Raw genomic sequence first — 22,214 nt, 5'->3', positions numbered from 1 at the left:
CGATTTCGCTTGAAAATCCCACGAAGGCTAGCCAGGCGGCACTGGCAACGGTCACGCTCAAAATGGTGCATTTTATGTGTCACCCGCACAAGAGCCAGTCCAGGGGCACTGGCAACGATCTCGCTCGAAAAATTTCATGTGTCACCTGCACAAGAGCCAGCCCAGGGGCACTGGCAACGATCTCGCTCGAAAATCCTACGACGGCCCTGCACAAGAGCCAGTCCAGGGGCACTGGCAACGATCTCGCTCGTACTCAATTATGAGTCCACTGCATTTTGTAGCTGAAACAGCTGTAAGCTAATGAAGTTCATAATTGTTTATTTCTAAGTCAGCTTATTTTCTTTATATATATATATATATATATATATATATGAGAGAAGTGCTGTTTGGATGGTGGGGGCTGGGGGAACCTAACACATTTGAAGTAAAGTATTCAATTATATGTGTGTCTGTGTGTATAGTTACATATATGTATTATATATGTTATATATATATTGGGTTGTCTGAAAAGTTTGTGCCGATTTTTAAAGGAAAGAAAAAGGTCATTAAATACTTGCCATTACATTCTTAATCAACCGAATATGAACCATTTTGTTGCACAATGCATCTCCATCTTTCCTTTAACTTGAAAATACCCTCTTCCCAAAATTGAGGTGGTTTCATGGCAAATAAGTCAAAAGGTAAGCTACTATAAATCGGCACAAACTTTCCGGACAATCCAATATATATATATATAAATATATATATATATATATATAATATATATATATATATATCGTTACCAGCGTTACCCTACTGGAACGTGAAAAAATATTTGAGCGAGGTCATTGCGAGTGCCGCTGGACTGGCTCCTGTGCAGGTGGCACGTAAAAAACACCATTTGAGCATGGCCATTGCCAGTACTGCCTGACTGGCCCTCGTGCCGGTGGCATGTAAAAAGCACCCACTACACTCTCAGAGTGGTTGGCATTAGGAAGGGCATCCAGCTGTAGAAACTCTGCCAGATCAGATTGGAGCCTGGTGCAGCCATCTGGTTCACCAGTCCTCAGTCAAATCGTCCAACCCGTACGAGCATGGAAAGTGGACGTTAAATGATGATGATGATGATGATGATGATGATATTTCATTTTTGGATTTGGTTTGCAAGATTCTTTATGTGAGTTCGTGTGTTGAATTATATTCTATAGTGTCTGGGGAGAGTCATTCTCTTTTGGTGCCTTATAATTTAACACACTCACCGGTAAAATTTCCACTTCTTTCTTTTTTTTTCTTTTTTTAAAATTTTCTAAAGTTTTCGTTGCATCTTACAACCTTTTCAATAGTTCATGGACCTTTTCCCTAAAACTATATATATATATATGTATATATATATATATATATATATATATATATATATATATATATATATATATATATATATATATATATATATATATATACTATTCAGCTTAATATTTGAATATTTTATAAATATGAACAAATTTCAATGTGAAACAATTAAAAAATACTTTTTGTCTTACCTTTCATGGTATTTGAAACTGTGTACTAACATTTCAAGACATGATTTTTAAATGAGGAATTTTAATAACTACACTACTCCAATTACATTATCATCTCAGAAAGTTGAGTGAGAAAGTGTGTGTGTGTGTGTGTGTGAGAGAGAGAGAGAGAGAGAGAAAAGATGGGGAAAGCAAAGGAACTAATGTGAAACAAAGATGTGGGGAGAGCTTACCACTCCATTACAATTATCATTACTTCACCATCTTCTTTCTTGAATCTTCCTTGTTTTTCTTCAGGGGATTTTTTTCTTTATGCATTAACCCAGAATAAGTTTTGAATTAGTGTGTACATTTGCAAGATGTTTGTTGAGAAATGATGACATTGCTTCAAGAGACACAACACTGATACTTACATATGTGTGTACCTATAAGTCTTATAGTCACAAACAGAATTAGGTTATCAATAGAGATATTTATTCCAGGGTGACAGTTTATCTGTAATGTTGTTTGTGCTGGCAGTGAACCCTTTGTCAGCCTTGTTGATGAAATGCCAAGGCTAGATGTTGGGATATGCAAATAAGAATAAAACTAATATCACCCACACAGTTTTTGTTGATGACCCAATGTTATATCTTGGTAACATGAACAAAGTCAAGAGACCATTTAGATTTTGTCACAACATTCTCACAGAGACATAGGAATGGGGGTTTGGGTAAGATAAATGCTCAGCTGTATGGTAAGAAACTTGCTTCTAATCACATGATTCTGGGTTCAGTCCCATTACATGACACCTTGGGTAAGTGTCTTCTACAACAGCCTTGAGTCGGCCAGAGCCTTGTAAATGGATTTGGTAGAAAGAAACTGAAAGAAACCCATTGTATACATATCTATGTATTTGTGTCTTTGTGTTTGTATTGTCCCTCACCACTGCTTGACAATTGGTGTTGGTGTTTTTACTTCCCCATAACTTAATGGTTTGGCAAAAAGGAACTGATAGAATAAGTATCAGGCTTAAAAAGAAATAAGTACAAGGGTCAAATCATCCAGCTAAAAGTTCTTCAAAGCAGTGCCCGAACTTGGCCACAGTCTAATGACAGAAGCAGATGAAAGATAAATGATAGTCAAGAGAAGAAAAATAGTCAACTGGACAGAGAACATACAAATCAATGAGATGTCTATCTTCCCTATCTCTAGTGAAGAATGATGGGAATACTATAAGTATTTTGGAATTGATGAAAATGTTACATATTGGTGCTCTGAGTAAAACCAAAGTGACAATAGAACACTCCAGCAGACTTCAGAAAACATGGAACTTAGAATCTCACAATGTCATATGTATGTGTGTGTATGAGTGTGTGTGTGTGTGTGTGTGTGTATGAGTGTGTGTGTGTGTATGAGTGTGTGTGTGTGTGTGTATGAGTGTGTGTGTGTGTATGACCCACTCCTATTCCCTCCATTTTCCTTCCTCCAAACTAATATTTCCTATTGACCACACAAACTAATATTTCCTATTGACCACACTTCCACTTGTATTCACCATTCACCTCTGTTCCCATCCCTATCCATCTGCCACTCGCCTTTCACGCTCTCACAGACTTACATACACATTCACCCTGTCAAACCCTCTGGACCATGCTCTTATGATCACCTTCCTGTAACTTGAGGGTATGTCCTGACACCTTTTCACCATCTCTTCTTCCCCATCTGGGGTAGCCATGTTTCTCCTGTACTGCAAGACACCTGCTTCTGTCCTTCTGTCATACTTTAACCTCTCTATATCTAGAATAAATCAGCATCCATCAATGCTACAACCCTCAGCTGAGGGGGTTTTGTTTTGCAAGTTAATTGGTGACCTCACTAGTGCTGGTACTATGTAAACAGGACCTAGTACATTCTGTAAAGTAGTTGGCATTAGGAAGGGCATCCAACTGTGAAAACCATGTCAAAACAGACATTGGAGCTTGGTGCTACCCTCTAGATCATTGATTCCTGCCACACCAGCCAACCCATGGCAGCATGAAAATTAGACTTTAAATGATAATGATATGATGATGATGATGATGATGATGATATATACATACATATACTGGGGGCTCAACTTTACATCTCTTCTGAGTTTATAAATAAAGCATTTGTCTCTCTCTCTCTCTCTCTCTCTCTCTCTCATTGGTTGTGTGCAGACCTGGGCTCAAGGGAAAGGCTTGTGTGTGAGTGTGCCCTATAATATTATTGTGTTGTTATTAAACTTTCTTAGTTTGATCCCAATAGGTTTTTCTCTTATTACATCACAGCCCATGTTTTTCTCCTCTCTGATAACCTTATTGCCATTTTGATACCTTTGTTGCTGCCAGCAGGAAATCTTGTCTGGTAGTATGTCTCTGTCTCACTGCTACTCCTTGAAAGAGTATCTTATTTACAGTATATATATATATATATACACACACACATGCGTAGGTACACGTGTGTGTGTGTTGCATATTAAAATTAATACTACTAGTACATATCATTGTATTAATCTTTAATGTAGCGATTCACAAAATAAGTTGATTGACCAAATATGTCACTCAGTGGGAAAGAAAGCAAGTTGTAAAAAAAAAATTCCAATTTCTAAAGAAAATTCCAGAATGATATTAAAAATGTATTTTATAAGGCTGAGCAGAAGGTTATGCATATGACTTTGTATACATGCTTTTAGAAGAAATATATGGACCTTTGAGTTAGGATGAATCGAGGGATATTCATTCATAAAAGCTCTGCATCCAGTTATTGATATTAAATTTAATAAATGTAAACATACTTTACAGATATTGATTGGAACTGAAGCAAATATATGTTAAAATAGATTACGGAGAAGAAAATTTGAACTGTGATATATATGTTAGGTGTGTAAAATTTTATTTATTAACACAGATTGACAAGAAACTGATAAATTTTTTAATAAAATACTTTTCAATATGACAGACTTGGGTGCCACAACTTTCGTGAGATAGAGTGCATAACGAGTGCCAGACTAGATTAGATCCTTTTGCTCCATATGATGTAAAGATAATCAATGCACTCCATCATTAATGGTTCTGATGTAGTCTATTTACCACTGCCACCACCACCACTGCCACCAGTAGCAACAACAACAACTAGAAGTTGTTTTCTAATATCTGATACTAATTAGTTTTGGGACACACTGTCTAGATCTAGTAAAGGACTTGGCTAACTAGTTGGAGGCAGTCTCCGAACATGGCTCAGCTAGTTCAGATGATGTTTACATATATTGTTTGTTGGTGACTGCTGGGACTGTTGGTATTTTCTTTGCATCTTTTAGTTACATTATTGTGAAATATTCCATTCACCACTTTTCTCTTGGTTTATCTTTCACTGTTCAGTTGTGCAGAGAGTAGATTGAAATTTAAAATCAAAAAGTATTTTGGTTTTCAAGATGAATTAATTATGGCAGTATATTTTTCTTATTGGTTGAACACTGAACCAATATTTCATATCTAAAATAATTGATTGCCATATTAAAGTCATAAATTTACTCTCAAGAAATATGCTGAATTTTAAAGTTATTTTTCTCATAATCCAATAGGCCTATGATCAGATCTGTTCAAGCTATGACCATTCCACCTTTTTTCAGTATATCTAGAATTATGTAATCCATGTATCTTAATTTTTTTTAACACAGTAGGCTGTGATTTGTGGGGAATTTAGCTGTAATTTCTTGCAGATCAGGTAATCATGTATAGGCTTCCTTATTAGTTTGATTCTGGCCATTGAATACAATAGTAGACTAAGTCAATATATTAGAAATAAAGACCAATTAGAAAAATGCTTATAAAGTAATAAATGTAACACTCCTATTAATTTACTGTTCAATAGAGAAACCTATTACAAGTTTTTATTTATTAAAGCCATTGAATGACATTTCTCATGGCACCAGCAGACAAAGTGGAAAAGGTGTTGCCCCAAAGGATAGCGAGGGAGATGTGCTGAAACATCCCCTCTGACTCATGGGGCTCACACTTGCAGACATCAATCTCTGCCCCAATAGTGGTGTGCAATGATATGAGACATACTTAAGAGACAACAATTTCCATCTTTGGTAATTCCACTTATTCTTTATGTATAAGATTTCAATCCTAGATCAATGCACTCCACCTAGTAACCTATTTGTTTCTAATCTGTTCTATATTTTGATAATACATCACCCATCTAATTACTACCTACAATTAGGAAAGGACAGTAGTCAAGTTGGTAGGATAGTGAATTCATGGCTCTCATAAAAGCTGTTCTGAAATCTGTTTGATTAAGGCTTTATTGAATCTGGTTTTAGATGTTATCACTTAATGTTGAAGATTATGTTTATGACCAAGTTTTGAAAATTAGCAGTGTAGATGAAAAGAGCAGAGGAAACAGAGTCAAGAGTTTATAATGATAGTTGAGAAAATGTGAAGAATTCTTCTTTAAGTTTTAGTTACAAATGGATTTCACTTCATAAGGAAAAATTACTGTTTAATACGTGTATTATAAGTTCAATCAGGAAGACTAAATGCTGGTAATGAAAAGACATGTGATCTTTCCTGATAATATGGGTTATGAATAAAAGTGGACAAAAATAGTGAGAATTGGGTGGTTGTAGTTCTAAATTATTACTTCAAGAATGCTTGTGTGCAATATTTTCTCTCTTGTTATAGACATCTCAAATGTGCTGAATAAGACTAGATATATGATTGCCAGTATTAAAAAAAATTGTTTGACAAAAGATTTGAATTTCTAAACAGCAATTTCAATGACTTGTGTAGCATCTAACTTGTTGGCCCAATCATTTGAAATATCAATTGAAGGCATTAAAGAGCAGGAAGTGAATTCCAGAGAAAAGCAATTCCCAGAAGAGAGAAAAATAGACCTTAATATGGTGGATTGAAAATTTGTCAGGAATATTGGATCAATAAGGTCTTGTTTAATTTTCCTTTTTCACCATCATTGTTACCATTGTTGATCAGAAATTAAAAATATCGTAGGTTTTAATTTCTGTTACTTATTATTGGCATGCATATGGCAAGGCAGTTTTGTGACATGACCTGTTTCATTGACTAGCTCAGCTTAATGTAAACCTGATCTGAGAGGAGAAGGCAGTTAAGTGGGAGGGGCAAGAACAAATAATGTAGCTTAATAGCTACTGGCATGCTGTCTGCTTCAATAACCTGCTGCATTGATTGTTTCTGTTGACCACTATACTTTCTGATCTGTTTTATCATCTCCTCCTCTCCCACTTCAGCTACTTTCCAGTTATTCTTTGTTTTTCAACCCACCAGGAAGTACAGTTAATTAAACATATATCTAATGTATATGCATATTTTTCTACAGTGATATATATATATATATATATATATATATATATATATATATATATATATATATATATATATATATTTCCTCTTTTTTCCTGGCAAAAAACTGATCAGAGCAACAAATTTTGGTTTCAGCACACTGTTGTGTATGTAGCAAATCATTAAATATTAAAGAAATGGAAACAAGTTCAATCCCAAGTTACATCTTAAATACTCCTTCGTCTTGCTACTTTTTCAGACAAGATATTTTGACATTTTAAAGCCAGTGTTAGTTCCAAGCCTCTAAATACTATAAATACTATAAATAGCAGAATTTTTTTAAGATCATCAAAGAATATTGAATATGAAAATATGTATATATAAATTATATTCTAGTAAAATTTAAGTAAATATTTACTTTCCTTGCAACAACAGCTTACACTCACATGTATTATGGTGTTAGTTGAGAGGGAACTGTGCATATGATCTTTGTAAGTTGTGTGAAATATGTGAGATTGATATGCTTGATATTCAGTTTGAATGTCTGCCAGTCAATAAATATTTGAAAGGTATTACAAAGGGTTGACATTATAGGAAGGAATAATTGGGTGTAGAGGTTAGACACATAATGTGTTAGAAGAGACAGATATGTCAGGTGAGCTTCAGTGAAGATGATATACAACGAGATAGCTCTGAAGAGTGGAGGTCATTTAAGGGGTTATAAGAGATGTAGAGTAAGGACAGCAAATTTTTGTAAGCCAGAGATTAACGTATGTTAAGTAGTGACTCCTTGCCGATCATTGAGATGGTTTTCATTACAATGCAGTCTAAAGATGTTTTTGCATGGCAGTAACAGTACTGTGCCAGATGTTGAGTCAGTATTCTATCATTGGTCTCATTTGAACTAAGTAGGAAATCAGCAATTGTTTGGGACTGAAGTATTTTTGAGCTCAGAAGAGAAATTGTAGTCTTTGGGAAGCAATTCTTAAATATATTATGAATGCGAGATTGTTAAGAGAAGTCATATCAAGTTAAAAGTTAATTTGAAGGCAGAAACAAAATAAATAGTTTGCATTGCTGAAAGCTTGTTCTTTAGCATTCCTAGAATTACATCTGTTAAAACCTTTGGTTAATTACCTTTAACTTTCATAGGAGAAAGTGGAGGTATATGGCTTAGTGGTTAGGATGTTGGAGTCATGATCATAAGATTGTGATTTCAGTTCCTGGACTAGACAATACTTTGTGTTCTTGAGCAAAACACTTCATTTGATGTTGTTTCAGTTTACTCAGCTGACAAAAACGCGTATTTCCAGTGATGGACTGGCATTCTGTCTAGGCGGGGAAAATGTTATTTGCCATGGAAAGTGAGAAACTGGCTTTATAAGTCTATATGACTTGGTAAGGATCTTTATCCTTTATCACTGGAGAAAAATTTCTGTTGGTTTTCTAATGCAACATGAGGGCATTGTAAAAGCATGGTAACCGAGATGTAAAATATCTCAATCAAGGAAAATATATTTAACATAAAAAAAAAACAAACAAAGAAAATAAGCTAAACATCAAAAGTTTAGATGAATGATCAAAGTATTTCTTCAAAAACGTCAACTGTTACCAGCAGTTGACATGATATTAATAAAATTTATATTATTTTGATTTTTTATTTAGAAACATGATCCATTTTAAAATTCTTTACATTATAAAATACATCATCTTATAAAATTTTAAAAGAAAATATGGTTGTGTGGTTGAGACTCTTGCTTGGCAGCTACGTGGTTTCCAGTTCAGTCTCACTGTGCAATACTTCAGACAGATGTTTTCTATTTTAGCTATGGGCCAACCAATCCCATTGGGAGCACTTTGGTAGAGGGGAAACAGTGAAATGATGCACTATTGGCTTAAATAAAAGGACACATTAGACGATATAGTTTTAGATATGCTATACCTGAAAACAAAGATAAGACTGTTACAGTTGTAACACCTCTGATCAAAGGCTTGTTAAATGGGTTGACCTCAAGCTAAACAATAACTGAATGGTATTTCCCAGTTGTTCTGTTCAAAGAAATAATTTCTATTTGAAAGTTTGGCCAATGAATAATAACTTCAATATCATACTTCTATCAGTAATATATACATCCGCATCACCCACCAAGATTATTGTTGTCTTACCTTGGTCATTCTTGATTGAACAAAAATATAATTAGCGGCATTCCATCTGTGACCATCCCTTCTTTTTCTAAATCCAATACTGCATTGTCCAGCCTCCTTTATCAAGATGGTGATTTGAGGAAAGTTGGCTCTTATTTCTAGCCTGTTGAGCTACTACATAGCAGCCTCCCTGTCCTTGTTAGCCTATCATTCAGCAAGATTTGTTGCACTTGGAGCGAGTTACTGATATCTTAAACAGAACGAAAGTATTTTATTAAAAGAGAATTTTACAGAGAAAATAATGAAAATTAGCATCTCATTTGGTTTGCAGCAATATATCAATAGCTTTTGTGTTATCAACAAACATGTGAAAAAAAAATTTTCAATTCACTCCTGCAGCTGATAAACTAAAACAATAAACTAAAACTAGATAAACTAAAACAATAAGCACTGAGTGTGTATCAATATTTCCAGGCCAGGTTTTTGAAAAGTCAAAGTATTCAAGCTTTTCATTCTATTCCAAACAAGTTGGGGTGAGGTGGTGGTGGTGGTTTTGGTGGGGGTTATTTATACTGAAACACTCAGAGATTAATAACTAAGGATATCCAAAAGATTAGTCATCAATGATAAGTCCTGGCATCATCATAGTCATCGTTGTCATCATCATCATCAGCAGCAGCAGCAACAACAGCAATAACTGCAGCAGCAATAGCAGCAGCACCAATAAAAAAATAACCACAAGCAACCACAAAATTACTCCTCGCCATGTCAATGGCACCACAACTAATAATGCTATCATCAGCAACATCATTGTCATCGTCGTCATCGTCATTATCAACCCCATCAATCATTAACTGTAGCTAGTGTTGTACTAGGATCACCACTATAACATCTCCAGTAAATATCTCAAGCAAAACAACCAATAATATAAATGATATCACCACCACCACCACCACCACCACCACCATCGCCAATCTGAAGTACACCAACAGCTATGTACACTTTATTCTATTACTCATTCTATTACAGACTATGAAAATGCCCCCTACCTGACAAAACAATGTCCACTTTCAACAAACACACAATGTAAAAGTGTTTCTGTGTGTTTAATTTGTTGCTTCTCTGTTTGTGCACCTTGGGTAAGAAAACAAAGAGAATCAATAGAATTTCATGACTAGTTAGAGACAATTATTTTCAAAAATTTCCCTGAAATTGAGTTTGTTATTTATTTTTTGTTTCTTTTGTAAACTAGTTGAGTAAATTTTAGAAGACTAAATACCAGTTTTGTGGAAATATAACCAATAAAATAACATAATAATGATAATAATCCCATAACTAACTCCTTTGTCAACATCAGTATGTGCTTTATTTCAGATTGCTAGTCAGTCGGAGAGGCAAGAGACAGAGTTAGTTTCCTGGTAGACATCCACAACTTATTTCACTGGAACAAATTATTAAAACTTATTTCATCATTTTAAATCTTTGCCCATTTAATTATTTAAAAAGAACCAAGTAAAAATCAATTCTTTTGAACAGGATGTTCTCCTGCTTCAGCATTTTACAGTTTTTAGCTACAACGGAGTTAAACTGTAAAAAATATAATGTTATTCCACCAATTACCATTATGGCGCATTATATTTAAAGCCCAACAGTCACCAACAGACACAGTAATTCTACTGTATCTGTTGATATGAAACTATAACAGTGATTGGTTCACAACTTCCACCCATTCATACTAACAATATTGCCTCCTTTTAAGTGATGTTAAAAAGTAGTTATTACTGTTAGGATATTGATTTTCTTAAATGATATCAGATGACAGCTTCGCTTCTAATCTTAATACTGGTGATCGAAAAAGATTTCTTTAAAAAGGAATAGTTTAATTCCCAAATTAATTTAAAATAACCCAGTTTATAATATTTTCAATCTCAAAGCATTCAAAAGTTATTAAGTTGTGTTTGAGAGAAATTTACAAAGAGATATCTTGATGGCATTTTACAAATTTCTATGATAAATGTTGTATGAAATTTACTCTTTGTAATTTTATGCATAATTTTGCTGAGGACTATGATGCAATTCTATGAATATATCTTCTAATGTTCATTTATATTAATCATGTATTTTGCCGTTAATTTGACCTAGTTGAACCAGTTAGAAAAAAACCCAAACGAAATAAAATGATACTATTTTGCCTTATGTTTTTTTTTTTTTTTTTGTCACATGTAAAATGATAGGATTTAAAATTTCCTTTTGAAATCAGGTTTAAAGGTTTTCTGTCAACAATTCTAGTCATTCTTAGCTAAATGTAGTGATAAATGTGTGAAATTGCTCAAATAACTGTTGAAACAAGAAGTTAAATTTGGAAAAAATTAACTGATGTATAAGGCTGAATATATGCCACTTAGTTGACTTCTACTCGTGTTATCTATGGAATTCAACATATGCTTAAGGAAGAGTTAAAAATCAGACTTTGAGACTATATCGTATATCATTATGTGCCTAAAACAACTGTAGACTATAAAAAAGACTTTTGTAATAACGACTTAGAATAGTAAAAAACTTGCTTTCTCAAAAATAGTTATAATGCAAAATGTTTTTCCTTTCAATTTTTTGAAAATTATTATACCAAGTAATCTTTACTTTGACATTTTATTTCCTCTTAGGCTTGAGTGGTTTTTTACCAATACATCCAAGATCTATGATATCAGCTGCATCCCGACGGAAAAAGGAGCAAGAAGAAGCAGAAAAGAATGCCACCAAAGACTCTGCAGAATCTGAACCTTCCTCATGATTTCCACAATCATTTTTTATCTTTTTTTGTGCAAGAATTTTCATGAAATAAAGTAAAAAAAAAATTGTTAGACATATATTGTTTTCTTTTATTCTTTTACTTGCTTTAGTCATTTAACTGTGACTATGCTGGAGCACCACCTTGAAGGGTTTTAGCTGAACAAATTGAACCCAGGACTTAAGTTTCTGAGCTTAGTACTTATTCTATCAGTTTCTTTTGCTGAACTGCTAAGTTACAGGAATGTAAACATACCAACACCAATTGCCGAGCTGTCAAGCGCTGATGGTGGGGACAAACACAGACACAAAGGTATACACACACAAATATATATATATATCATCATCATCATCATCATCGTTTAACGTCCGCCTTCCATGCTAGCATAGGTTGGACGATTTGACTGAGGACTGGCGAACTGGATGGCTGCACCAGGCTCCAATCTGATTTGGCAGAGTTTCTACAGCTAGATGCCCTTCCTAATGCCAACCACTCTGAGAGTGTAGTGGGTGCTTTTACGTGCCACCGGCACGAGGGCCAGTCAGGTGGTACTGGCAATGGCCACGCTCAAAATGGTGTATTTTACGTACCACACTGAACCTGGAGCCATATGGTTGGGAAGCAAGCTTCTTATCACACAACCACACCTGTGCCTGTTGTTATTCATAAATTATAAAAAGCCAATTTTCACTTATAAGACCTATGATTATTATTTTATCAATCTAAATGTAATAAGATTTTTTTCTCTAGTTTGTCTGACAAAAGTCAGTGTACAGTGTGTCTGACTAAAGGTTTTATATTTTTTTTATTTGACTTGCTGACTTGGAAAAAAGAGGGTACACTCTCATTACATAGGTTAGTTGTAGTTAGGACATACATTGACAATTGGCAAGTCTCTTAACCCCTTAGGGATTGTTAGGGCACTGCAGCCATGCAGTGTCTAGGGCAAGAAAGCCTGGTGGAGCCCACCCCTCTCCAGGCTAAACTCATTTTTGCCAGCTGAGTAGAATGGAGCAATATGAAATGAAGTGTACAGCAAGTACACAACAGATTGCCTGGTCCAGGGATCGAAACCACAATCTTATGGTTGTGAATCCAACACCTTAACCACTAAGCTATGTACCTCCACAGTTAGGACATAGAAAAACAGTTACACAAACAAAAAAAACTTACCACCCTATTATCATAGAAAGTAAATATAAAAGATAAAACAAAAATAAATCAAATACTAATTGAGATGTGGGCATGGCTGTATCGTTAAAAAGCCTCCTTTGCAACCATGTGGTTTTGGGTTCAGTTTCACTGCATGACACCTTGGACAAGTGTCTTTGACAATAACTTTTGACTAATCAATGCCTTGAAAATGAATTTGACAGAAACTGTGTGAAAATCTGTTATGTGTGTGTGTGTGTGTGTGTGTGTTTGTATTTGTCCTTCCACCACTGCTTGACAACCATTGTTGGCTTGTTTACATCTCCGTAACTTGAAAGTTCAGCAAAAGTCATCAGACTTTTAAAAACATAAGTACTGGAGTTGTTTTGTTCAATGATAAAAGATAATAAATAAAATAGATGAAATGATAAATTATCGGCAAATAAAGTGAGTTCACAGCTGTAACCTACACCAGTGTCGCATAACCAGCCCACTCAAGAGTACCTTGGATCGTAGGGTGTCATGCCATGCTTGAGAAGACCTATTGAGTCAAGTACATCAACATAAATATCAAAATCAAATCAAATAGAAATTGTAGTTGTGACCCCCCGTGCCGGTAGCATGTAAAAAGCACCATTCGAATGTGGTCGATGCCTGTGCTGTTTTGACTGGCTTCCTTGCTGGTGGCACGTAAAAAGCACTATCCGATTGTGGTTGATGCCAGCTCCTCCGGCCCCTTTGTCGGTGGCACGTAAAAAGCACCCACTACACTCTCGGAGTGGTTGGTGTTAGGAAGGGCAGCCAGCTGTAGAAACACTGCCAGATCAGATTGATGCCAGGTGCAGCCTCCTGGCTTCTCAGTCCCCTGTCAAACTGCCCAAACCATGCCAGCATGGAAAACGGACATTAAATGATGATGATGAAATATGTAAATAAAGCAGATGAAACAGTGATAAATCAACATGGTAGGGTTCATATTCAGAATGATATCCCTCAAAGCCGCTCTTCAATTCTATACTCTGGTTCTTGTTAGTAAAACAACTACACTGCCATTGTTCCAATTTAAAAATCTAGAATTCTGGGTTTTGTACTACCTTATTTATTTCTTGATAATAGATCTCTGGACTAGCATATGACTAACATGTGGCACAAAGCCAGAGGAGGGGGTAAATTGATTACATCAATCCCAACGATCAACTGTTACTTATTTTATTGACTCTGTAAGCATGAAAGTCAGTCTCAGTGGAATTTGAACTCAGAATGTAAAGATGGACAAAATGTTGCTAAGCATTCTGCCCAGCATGCTAACAATACTGTCATGTTGCTGCCTTGCATGTGACCTTAATATTAAAGGTGATAATAATTTAGGAGTAAATTACTTGATGTGTAGGAGGTTGAGTGAGTAATAAAATCTCCTCAAACTTCATCCCCTTTAAATATATATATATATATATATATTATTTAAAAGAGTTCAGACTCTGTCAGACAGAGTTGGAACTCTTTTAAATAATATATTCTTCTATACACTATCATACAAACCCCTTTTTTATTTTTTTATTTATATATATATATATATATATATATATATATATAGTTAAAAAAAACAACAACAAAAAACAACAATGTGAGGATGTGATACAGATTGTGTTACTAGATGCTCGGGAAAGGAAGGAAAGAGAATTTATATATATATATATATATATATATATATATACATATTAAGACGATATAGTCAATAGAATTCTCCTTGCAACAAATTCAGGACAAAATTTTTTCAAAGAAAATGAAAATTGTTTCCAAAGTAGAGAAAGAAATTTAGAATATTCTCATTCTTAAATTTCTATGAGAATGTGAATTTGAATATTGAAGAATTAGAGATTTAAAAAATTTCTAACATTCATTATTATTATTATTATTGTTATTTATTTATTCTTTTTGAGAAAATATTTATCAAAATATTGATTACATCCTGTCATATATTCTACCTGTTTTAGACCTTACTGTATACATTTATGTTTCATCTAAATTATAAAACACTGTTTACCATTTGATTGTAAATTATTTCTTCTAATGTCTTTTTTATATATACACACACACACATATATATATATATATATATATATATATATATATATATATATATATATATATATATATATATCTGAATCTCATTTTTCTTGATATTTATTACATCTGACATATATTAAAACCTTACTGATGTACATGCATGCAGCACATTCATTCTTGTGCACAAACACTTTACAATCTTGAGTTTTAAATTTATGTCAAGCTGTTTCTCAAAAGTGTCAAGACAAACTTTCAGCAAGTGTCAAACTATCTGTAGGAACTGACAACATTAATAAAAGCAACTTCTTTTCTGAAATCTAACAGGAAATGTATTCATTGCAGGACTATTTTCCACGCTTCAAATGACAGCGATGGATTCAGGTATTCTTAATGACTATTTTTAGTTGAATTACCTGTCAACAAATGAAAAGTCTTCCATCTAAATTCAAGGGTATTTGAATTGTCTCAAAGTATTGATTATGAAGTGCTTGTCATCTTAAATATGTCTGATGTGTGTGTCTTTCTTCACAATACAATAATTGTTCTTTATTTACTTCTTTTTATATCCTAGTTTTTGGTAATCTCAACAAAATTTAAGTTAAATATTTGAAAAGTACTTTTATCTTTCATTTTTTTTTTTCAGTTAGTAATGTTAAAAGGATTTATTTTACTTGTTTTATATCTCTTCACTTCTGCTTTTACTGATAACTGTATGCCATGATGATAATTCTTTGGAAAAAGTTTTCCTTTTTAAAAGTAATGATGTTATATCTAGTCAATTTAATGTCATCACATCCAGTTAATTTGGCAATACTTATTTTCACATTAGTTTTCCCAGTCACCATATCTGTCACTATTTTATTTTTTGTTCTGTGCAAGTGTCATAATTTTACCTTGAAATATACTCAACAGTCCTCTCTGTCTAAAAATAACAAATCAAAAAAATCTTATGTGTTCAGTGCTACTTTATTCTTTCTCAAAAAGACAAAATACTTTTTATTTCTTTTTATAAAGGAATCCATTTGCAGATCATCACACAGAGATCTGATCAATGCAGAAAAGATTATTGTTTGAAATAATATTTGTGTAATTACTAAATGAATGAATTAGTAATGATACTCCATAATGAGCAAACCTTCAGACTTCTTATGAAAATATTCAAGTACAGAAAGGAAAAGCTGTTTATGTATGGGCATATAAAGCAGTTTAAACTATTAGAGATAGTTAAGAACACGAATAAGATTTTCACCAGTAATGCCTGAAGTGAAATTATTTATCTATATCAGTGGTTCTCAACTGGGGTTTATATGATCCCTGTTGGTCCATATAAGATTTTAAAGGGGTCCATGTGAACAAAATAGTAAATAGGGGACCCACAGTAGTATATTAAGGGCCGGGAAAAAATTTTGCTTTAGATGTATTTATTGCTAGAAACAGCAAGATTTCTTTCTCTAACATTTTACATTGTCCAACCTACACAAGTCAATTAAGAAAAACAAAAAAGGAGCATTTGTAAAACTAGTTTTTAAACATTGAATGGTTCTGGAGGTCACCTGAATAGAATAGTAATCAAAGGGGTCCATAGATGAAATATGGTTGAGAACTACTGATCTGAATTCTGTAAGCTTATTACAAGACTGTTTTCAATAAGCATTTATGATTCATGTTTCAATTTCCAACATTGTATATTTGAACACTAGCAAAGATTATCTTCAAAACAGAAAACTATAGTATGAAGGGCATTGTTTTAGTTACAGGAAAGGTTATGCAGGCGTGGCTGTGTGGTAAGAAACTTGCTTCCCAACCACATGACTTTGGGTTCAGTCCCACTGTGTGTGTGTGTGGCATCTTGAGCAAGTACCTTCTACTCTAGCCTCAGGCCAACCAATGCCTTGTGAATGGATTTGGTAGATGGAAACTGATAGAAGCCTGTCATATATATGTCTATGTATATATATATGTGTGTGTGTGTGTGTGTTTGTGTGTGTGTTTGTTCCCCCTACTATTACTTGACAACTAGTACTGGTGTGTTTACGTTTCTGTAACTTAGTAGTTTTGGCAAAAGAAACTGATAAAATAAGTAACAGACTTTAAAATATAAGTCCTGGGGTCAGTACATTTGACTAAAAATTCTTAAGGATGGTGCCCCAGCATGGCAGCAGTCTAATGACTGAAACAAGTAATACCTAGCCCAAATATTCTACCTTGTTTTATGTTGAAACTGTCCAGGTCTAGCTTCCCATACCTACCTTACAATGTTATTTTAAAAACAAACAATCACATCTTCAAAATCTAGAATCTACAAGATAATGCATGATTAATTGAAAACAATATGAATGAAGAAACATTACATATGAGAGAAAAATTTAAATGCTATATGGTTAAAGTAATTTTGCTTCATTTGAAGGGAAGTGAGTTCTGTAAGACACATGAGAGAGGTGTGCTGCATGCTTACTTTGAACTTTTGAGGAAATAGACTAAGTGAAAGAAAAATAGGTGCAGTAAGGTGTAAAGGGCAAAAACAGGATAGAGATTGAAGGTTTTCACTAAAATCATTGATATTTAGCTCCAAGTCAGTTCAGAGCACTCTGACCATGACCATTCTGTCATTTAAGAGATTATAGGGATATATTGTCTAATTATCGTATCCTTCTTTTAGGCTGTAAGGTGTGATTTGAGAGAGATTTGGCTGCTATTCCTTGCTAGTCAAGCAACCACATAAGTGCATCCTTGGAAGGAAACACTTATGGAACTGGGTTCCAGAGAACTTGTTCCATAATCATATCTGGTTACTTATTTCTCAAAGACAAGGAGAATGGACATAAGGAATAGAAGAAAAATGGGAGAAAAATTGTAATGTGGTTAAAATAAGCAATTTCATTGAAATAGAGGTCATTATAGCAATGTCAAATGAGAATCTGAGAATCCACAACTTGACAATGGACCAAGAACTGAAGATATCCATTGTGATACAGTTTGGCTTTTTATTCTGTAAACAAAGTCCTGGACAATTCCATTTTACAAAAGCCTTTGAATGTTTTAAGTTTTACGGTGGGTGGGTGGTGGTGGTGGTGGTGGTGGAGCATGATTTTGACATTTTTAGTACTTTATTGTAGGATGAAGATTATTAAAGTTAAAATCAAACAGTCGAGCACAGTTTCTGTAACCACAGCTATTGCTGTATTGATCCAGATGCTTCTCATGTATCTCAAAGCTGGGATACCAGAAAAGAAACAAAAAAAAGAACAAAGGCAACAACAAAAGTGCTTTTCAAAATGAAATCGAACTAGCAGGATGTGTAATATTTGTAGTTCTAATATTTTGCTTGCAGATAGGTCATCTGATATAGAAAATTGTCAATACAATACAATAAAAATATTGGAAAAATACCAAACAACTAAAGATTACCAAAGTTTAATTTTGGGTGAGAGGAACAGGCATACTTGAAATAAAGGCCAACAAGATAACAAATTGATTATCAATCAGATCTGTTAATATATTGATAAACTAATCAAATAGAAAGAATTTATGGATATGTGCCTGTCTGGAGGAGTGCTATATATACATGTGTGTGTGTGTGTGTGTGTGTGTGTGTATATATATATATATATGAAGATGACAACTGTATTTGTTACTATAGTAATAAAGTATTATATTTTATCATCACTGCCAGTTTTTACACTTGTTCCATGCTGACGTAACATGTGTAGCTCAAAACTGTATAACAACCTTCTCTGGTTAATATGCTTTGCTATAATCATTGCAAATTTGGTCAAAAAAAAACATTATCAGTCTTCCCCTGTCCCCACCATTGGACCTTTTTAGTAAAGTCATCAAAAGCTACCTTGAAGGTAGCCACCCAGTCTGGAATGCTCATCTAATCAACTCAGGTGTATTTCGATGTTCCATTCAGTCTCTCTCTCTCTCTCTCTCTCTCATTCATCATGATCTACTCAGCATCTCTTGGAACCACCCATGTTATCTCCTCAGTTATTGGCTTTCAAAGATCTTAACTCCACATTACCAACATTTACTTTGTACAAATCTCTTGACTCTGAACCAAAGATTATCTGAAACTCTATTGGTGGTGACCCTGTTTTATCTGATTCCCACACTGATTCATCAATCTGTCTCACACGTTACTGTAAAAGCCATGAGAAATTGAACCAAATGCAGAGCCTTTATGCAGTTGCTCAAACTGCTAGAAACAGTTGCCAAAATTCTCTGAAATTACACCCTGTTCTCTTGAAAATGGAGGGAAATATTGTACAATGTATTCCTTGATATAGAAAAGTAAAGGATGAGATGGTCATAGTTGGAATGCTTCTGGCGATGAAACTACTTAATCAGGGCTAATCTGGGTTAAACAACAACAACAGACCATTTTAAAGTGTATCATATTTTAAACTATTCCGTATCTCCTCCTCCTCCTCCTCCTCCTCCTCCTCCTCCTCCTCCTTCTCATCATCATCATCATCATCATCATCATCATCATCATCATCATCATCTAACGTCTGTCTTTTCGATGTTGGCATGGGCTGGATAGTTTGACAGGATCTTGCAAGCCACTAGGCTGTGTCGTACTCCATTGTCAACTTGGCATGGCTTCTATGTCTGGATGCCCTTCCTAATGCCAACCCCTTTACAGTGTGTACTGAGTGATTCCTTGCATGCCACTGGCACTAGTGAGGTTGTCCAGTAACTTGCAAGAAAAGGTAAAAGGAAAAAGGCCTCCTCGGCCAAGTGTGTATGTGGAGGTATTCAAGAGGTGCGATGGGGAAGAGGTGACTTTAAGCCAGGTGTTGGGGATCAGAAAAACTGTTTTGTCTTTTGTTAGTACTTGGTTAGTTTAATGCCTTTCAATTACAAATATCTTATCTCTGGTAATACTATTCTCAGTTTCTTCTTGCTCTCTCGTTCAAGTTGTAAGAAAAAAGAAAGACCCTCTTTGATTATGAATGACCATGGGATTATACCTAGAAAGTTACCTTCTGATGTACAAGTCTGGGCAAGATTGTTTATGGTGGACCAGCAGTTGCTCATGCATACTCGCCTCCGCACCACTGATGTTATCCAGGATAAAAAGCAAAAGTCGATACAGCTTGGCACCAGTGATGTCACAACTCATTTCTACAGCTGAGTGAACTGGAGCAACATGAAATGAAGTGTCTTGCTCAAGAACACAACACACAGCCTAGTACAGGAATCGAACTCACTATCTTGTGATTGTGAGCCCAACATTCTAACTGCTAAGCATCATCTAAATAAACACACTTGTTAATCTATACACCCCACTCTCCCATTTGCAAAGATTTCCTATATATTCAGTAAAGGAAATTCTGAAACCTGGTAAAAGAGAATAACTCTAATATCAGATGCTTCTCATCAGAATCACATTATCTTATTTAGAGCTTCTCATAACACAAATCTTTAGAAGTTTACTTTTTGGTTTCAAATTTTGGCACAAGACCAGCAATTTGGGTAAGTTGATCATGTCGACCCCCCAGTGCCAACTGGAATTTTTCTATTGACCCTGAAAGGATGGAAAGCAAAATTGACCCTGAAAGGATGGAAAGCAAAGTTGGCAGAATTTAAAACTCAGAAAGTAAAGAGGGACGAAATGCCACTAAGCATTTTATCCAGTGTGATAATGATTCTATCAGCTTACTGCCTTACTTATCAAACACCATAATTATTTTGATTGACTTTCATATTTTTAAGATCAATAAAATAAAGTACTAATCTAGAGCAATGAACTGGCAGAAGTTTTAGATTATCACATATGATGCCCTGTGGAATTTGTTCTGGCTCTTTCCATTCTGAGATCAAATCCTGCTGTGACCTACTTGGGTGGTAGACTTACTCTATTGCTGTGTTTAATAGTGCCAATTTGTCATATAGTGAAGGGCTCCACACTGTTACAAGCATTTGGATCAGGTTTTTGGTTTGATGATACCATCCTCTTGCCCTCCCACCACTCCTCTTGGAGTCTTTGGAAAGTGTTATGGCTACTACCTCTCCTTCTAACAGCAATAAAAATAAAGCTCACATGCTGAGCAAGTTGCTTCAAAGAGCCCAAAGGTACACTATGAAAATGGACTTGTTCATCCACCATAGACCAAATCTACTCACATGAAGCTTGACTATATTTTGATATGTTTCACCAGACTCATACCAACAAAAGAATATCTACATGGCTGCTCTTTATTTTTGAAATAGCAGTTAAATCTAATTGAAAACACATTCTACTCTTTTAAGAATTGGAAGGACTCTGGACAATTTAGTGCTAGACTCACATCATTATCAGCCAATGCTTGAAAAAATACTGAAGACTTATGGCTGGAATGCTTTTGTTAGGGATAAACAGTAACTATAAGAACTTCCTAGGAAACTTTATCTACTGCTTTCAATTCCAGTAGCATTATTCTTTTCTGCTCTAGGTATAAGGCCTGAAATTCTGAGGGGAGGGGCCCAGATGATTTGATCAACCCCAGTACACAACTGGTACTTAATTTATCGGCCCCAAAAGGATGAAAAGCAAAGTCGGTCTCGGTGGAATTTCCTGTAGCATTATTATGAAGTTAAAACCAGTGGCAGCATATGCTCTCTTTATAGCATCATTTGCCTATCTTCAGTATGTTGGTCAGGTACATCTTTCTCCACCAATGCTTTTTCTCGGCATCTCCCATGTCATCTAAACTGACCATCAGTTCAGGAGGACTTCATGAAACCAAGTGCTTTGATAACTCTTGGGACTAACAAATGAAATGAATATTCTACTTGGAATTATCAAAGTACATTATCAATTAATTCAATATTCTATATTAATACAGTGATATTCAATTATATTAATCATGTCTTATAATTATACTTCAGTATGAACTATACTGAACTGGAGTGTGGAACAGATACAGAATAAGCCATTTTATCACAAGTCTGCTGTGTTCTTAAGAAATATGCTTAACATTAGTAATAACATAGAAGAGAGGAGTGGTTTTAATACTGATTTCAAATTTTGGCACAAAGCCAACAGTTTCGAGGGTGTTGGGTAAGTCACTTACATTGACCTTTGTACTCAACTGGTACTTATTTTATCGACCCTGAGAGGATGAAAAGCAAAGTCGACCTTGGTGGAATTTGAACTCAGAACATAATGTAGACAATATGCCACTAAGCATTTTGTCTGTTGCGCTAATGATTCTGCCAGCTTGTTGCCTTATGGAGTGGTTTTAATATTGC

General features: G+C 34.7%; 1 protein-coding gene across 2 annotated transcripts in view; it reads left to right on the top strand.

Annotated features, from left to right (window-relative positions):
* Positions 1-11,835, top strand: part of LOC106869440 (small ribosomal subunit protein bS16m) — a 430,651-nt gene extending 418,816 nt beyond the window's left edge. For both annotated transcript variants that reach the window (XM_089346379.1, XM_052977318.2), the window contains one exon: positions 11,632-11,835. In XM_089346379.1, the coding sequence (XP_089202505.1) occupies positions 11,632-11,759 (128 nt within the window). In that variant the 3' untranslated portion in view covers positions 11,760-11,835. The remainder of the gene's footprint in view (positions 1-11,631) is intronic.
* Positions 11,836-22,214: the final 10,379 nt, after the last annotated feature.

Source organism: Octopus bimaculoides, chromosome 2 (assembly GCF_046866305.1).
Source record: "Octopus bimaculoides isolate indiv1 chromosome 2, ASM4686630v1, whole genome shotgun sequence".
NCBI lineage: Eukaryota > Metazoa > Mollusca > Cephalopoda > Octopoda > Octopodidae > Octopus > Octopus bimaculoides.
The sequence above is the reverse complement of the archived record's forward strand: the minus strand, read 5'-3'. Positions and strand labels throughout refer to the sequence as shown.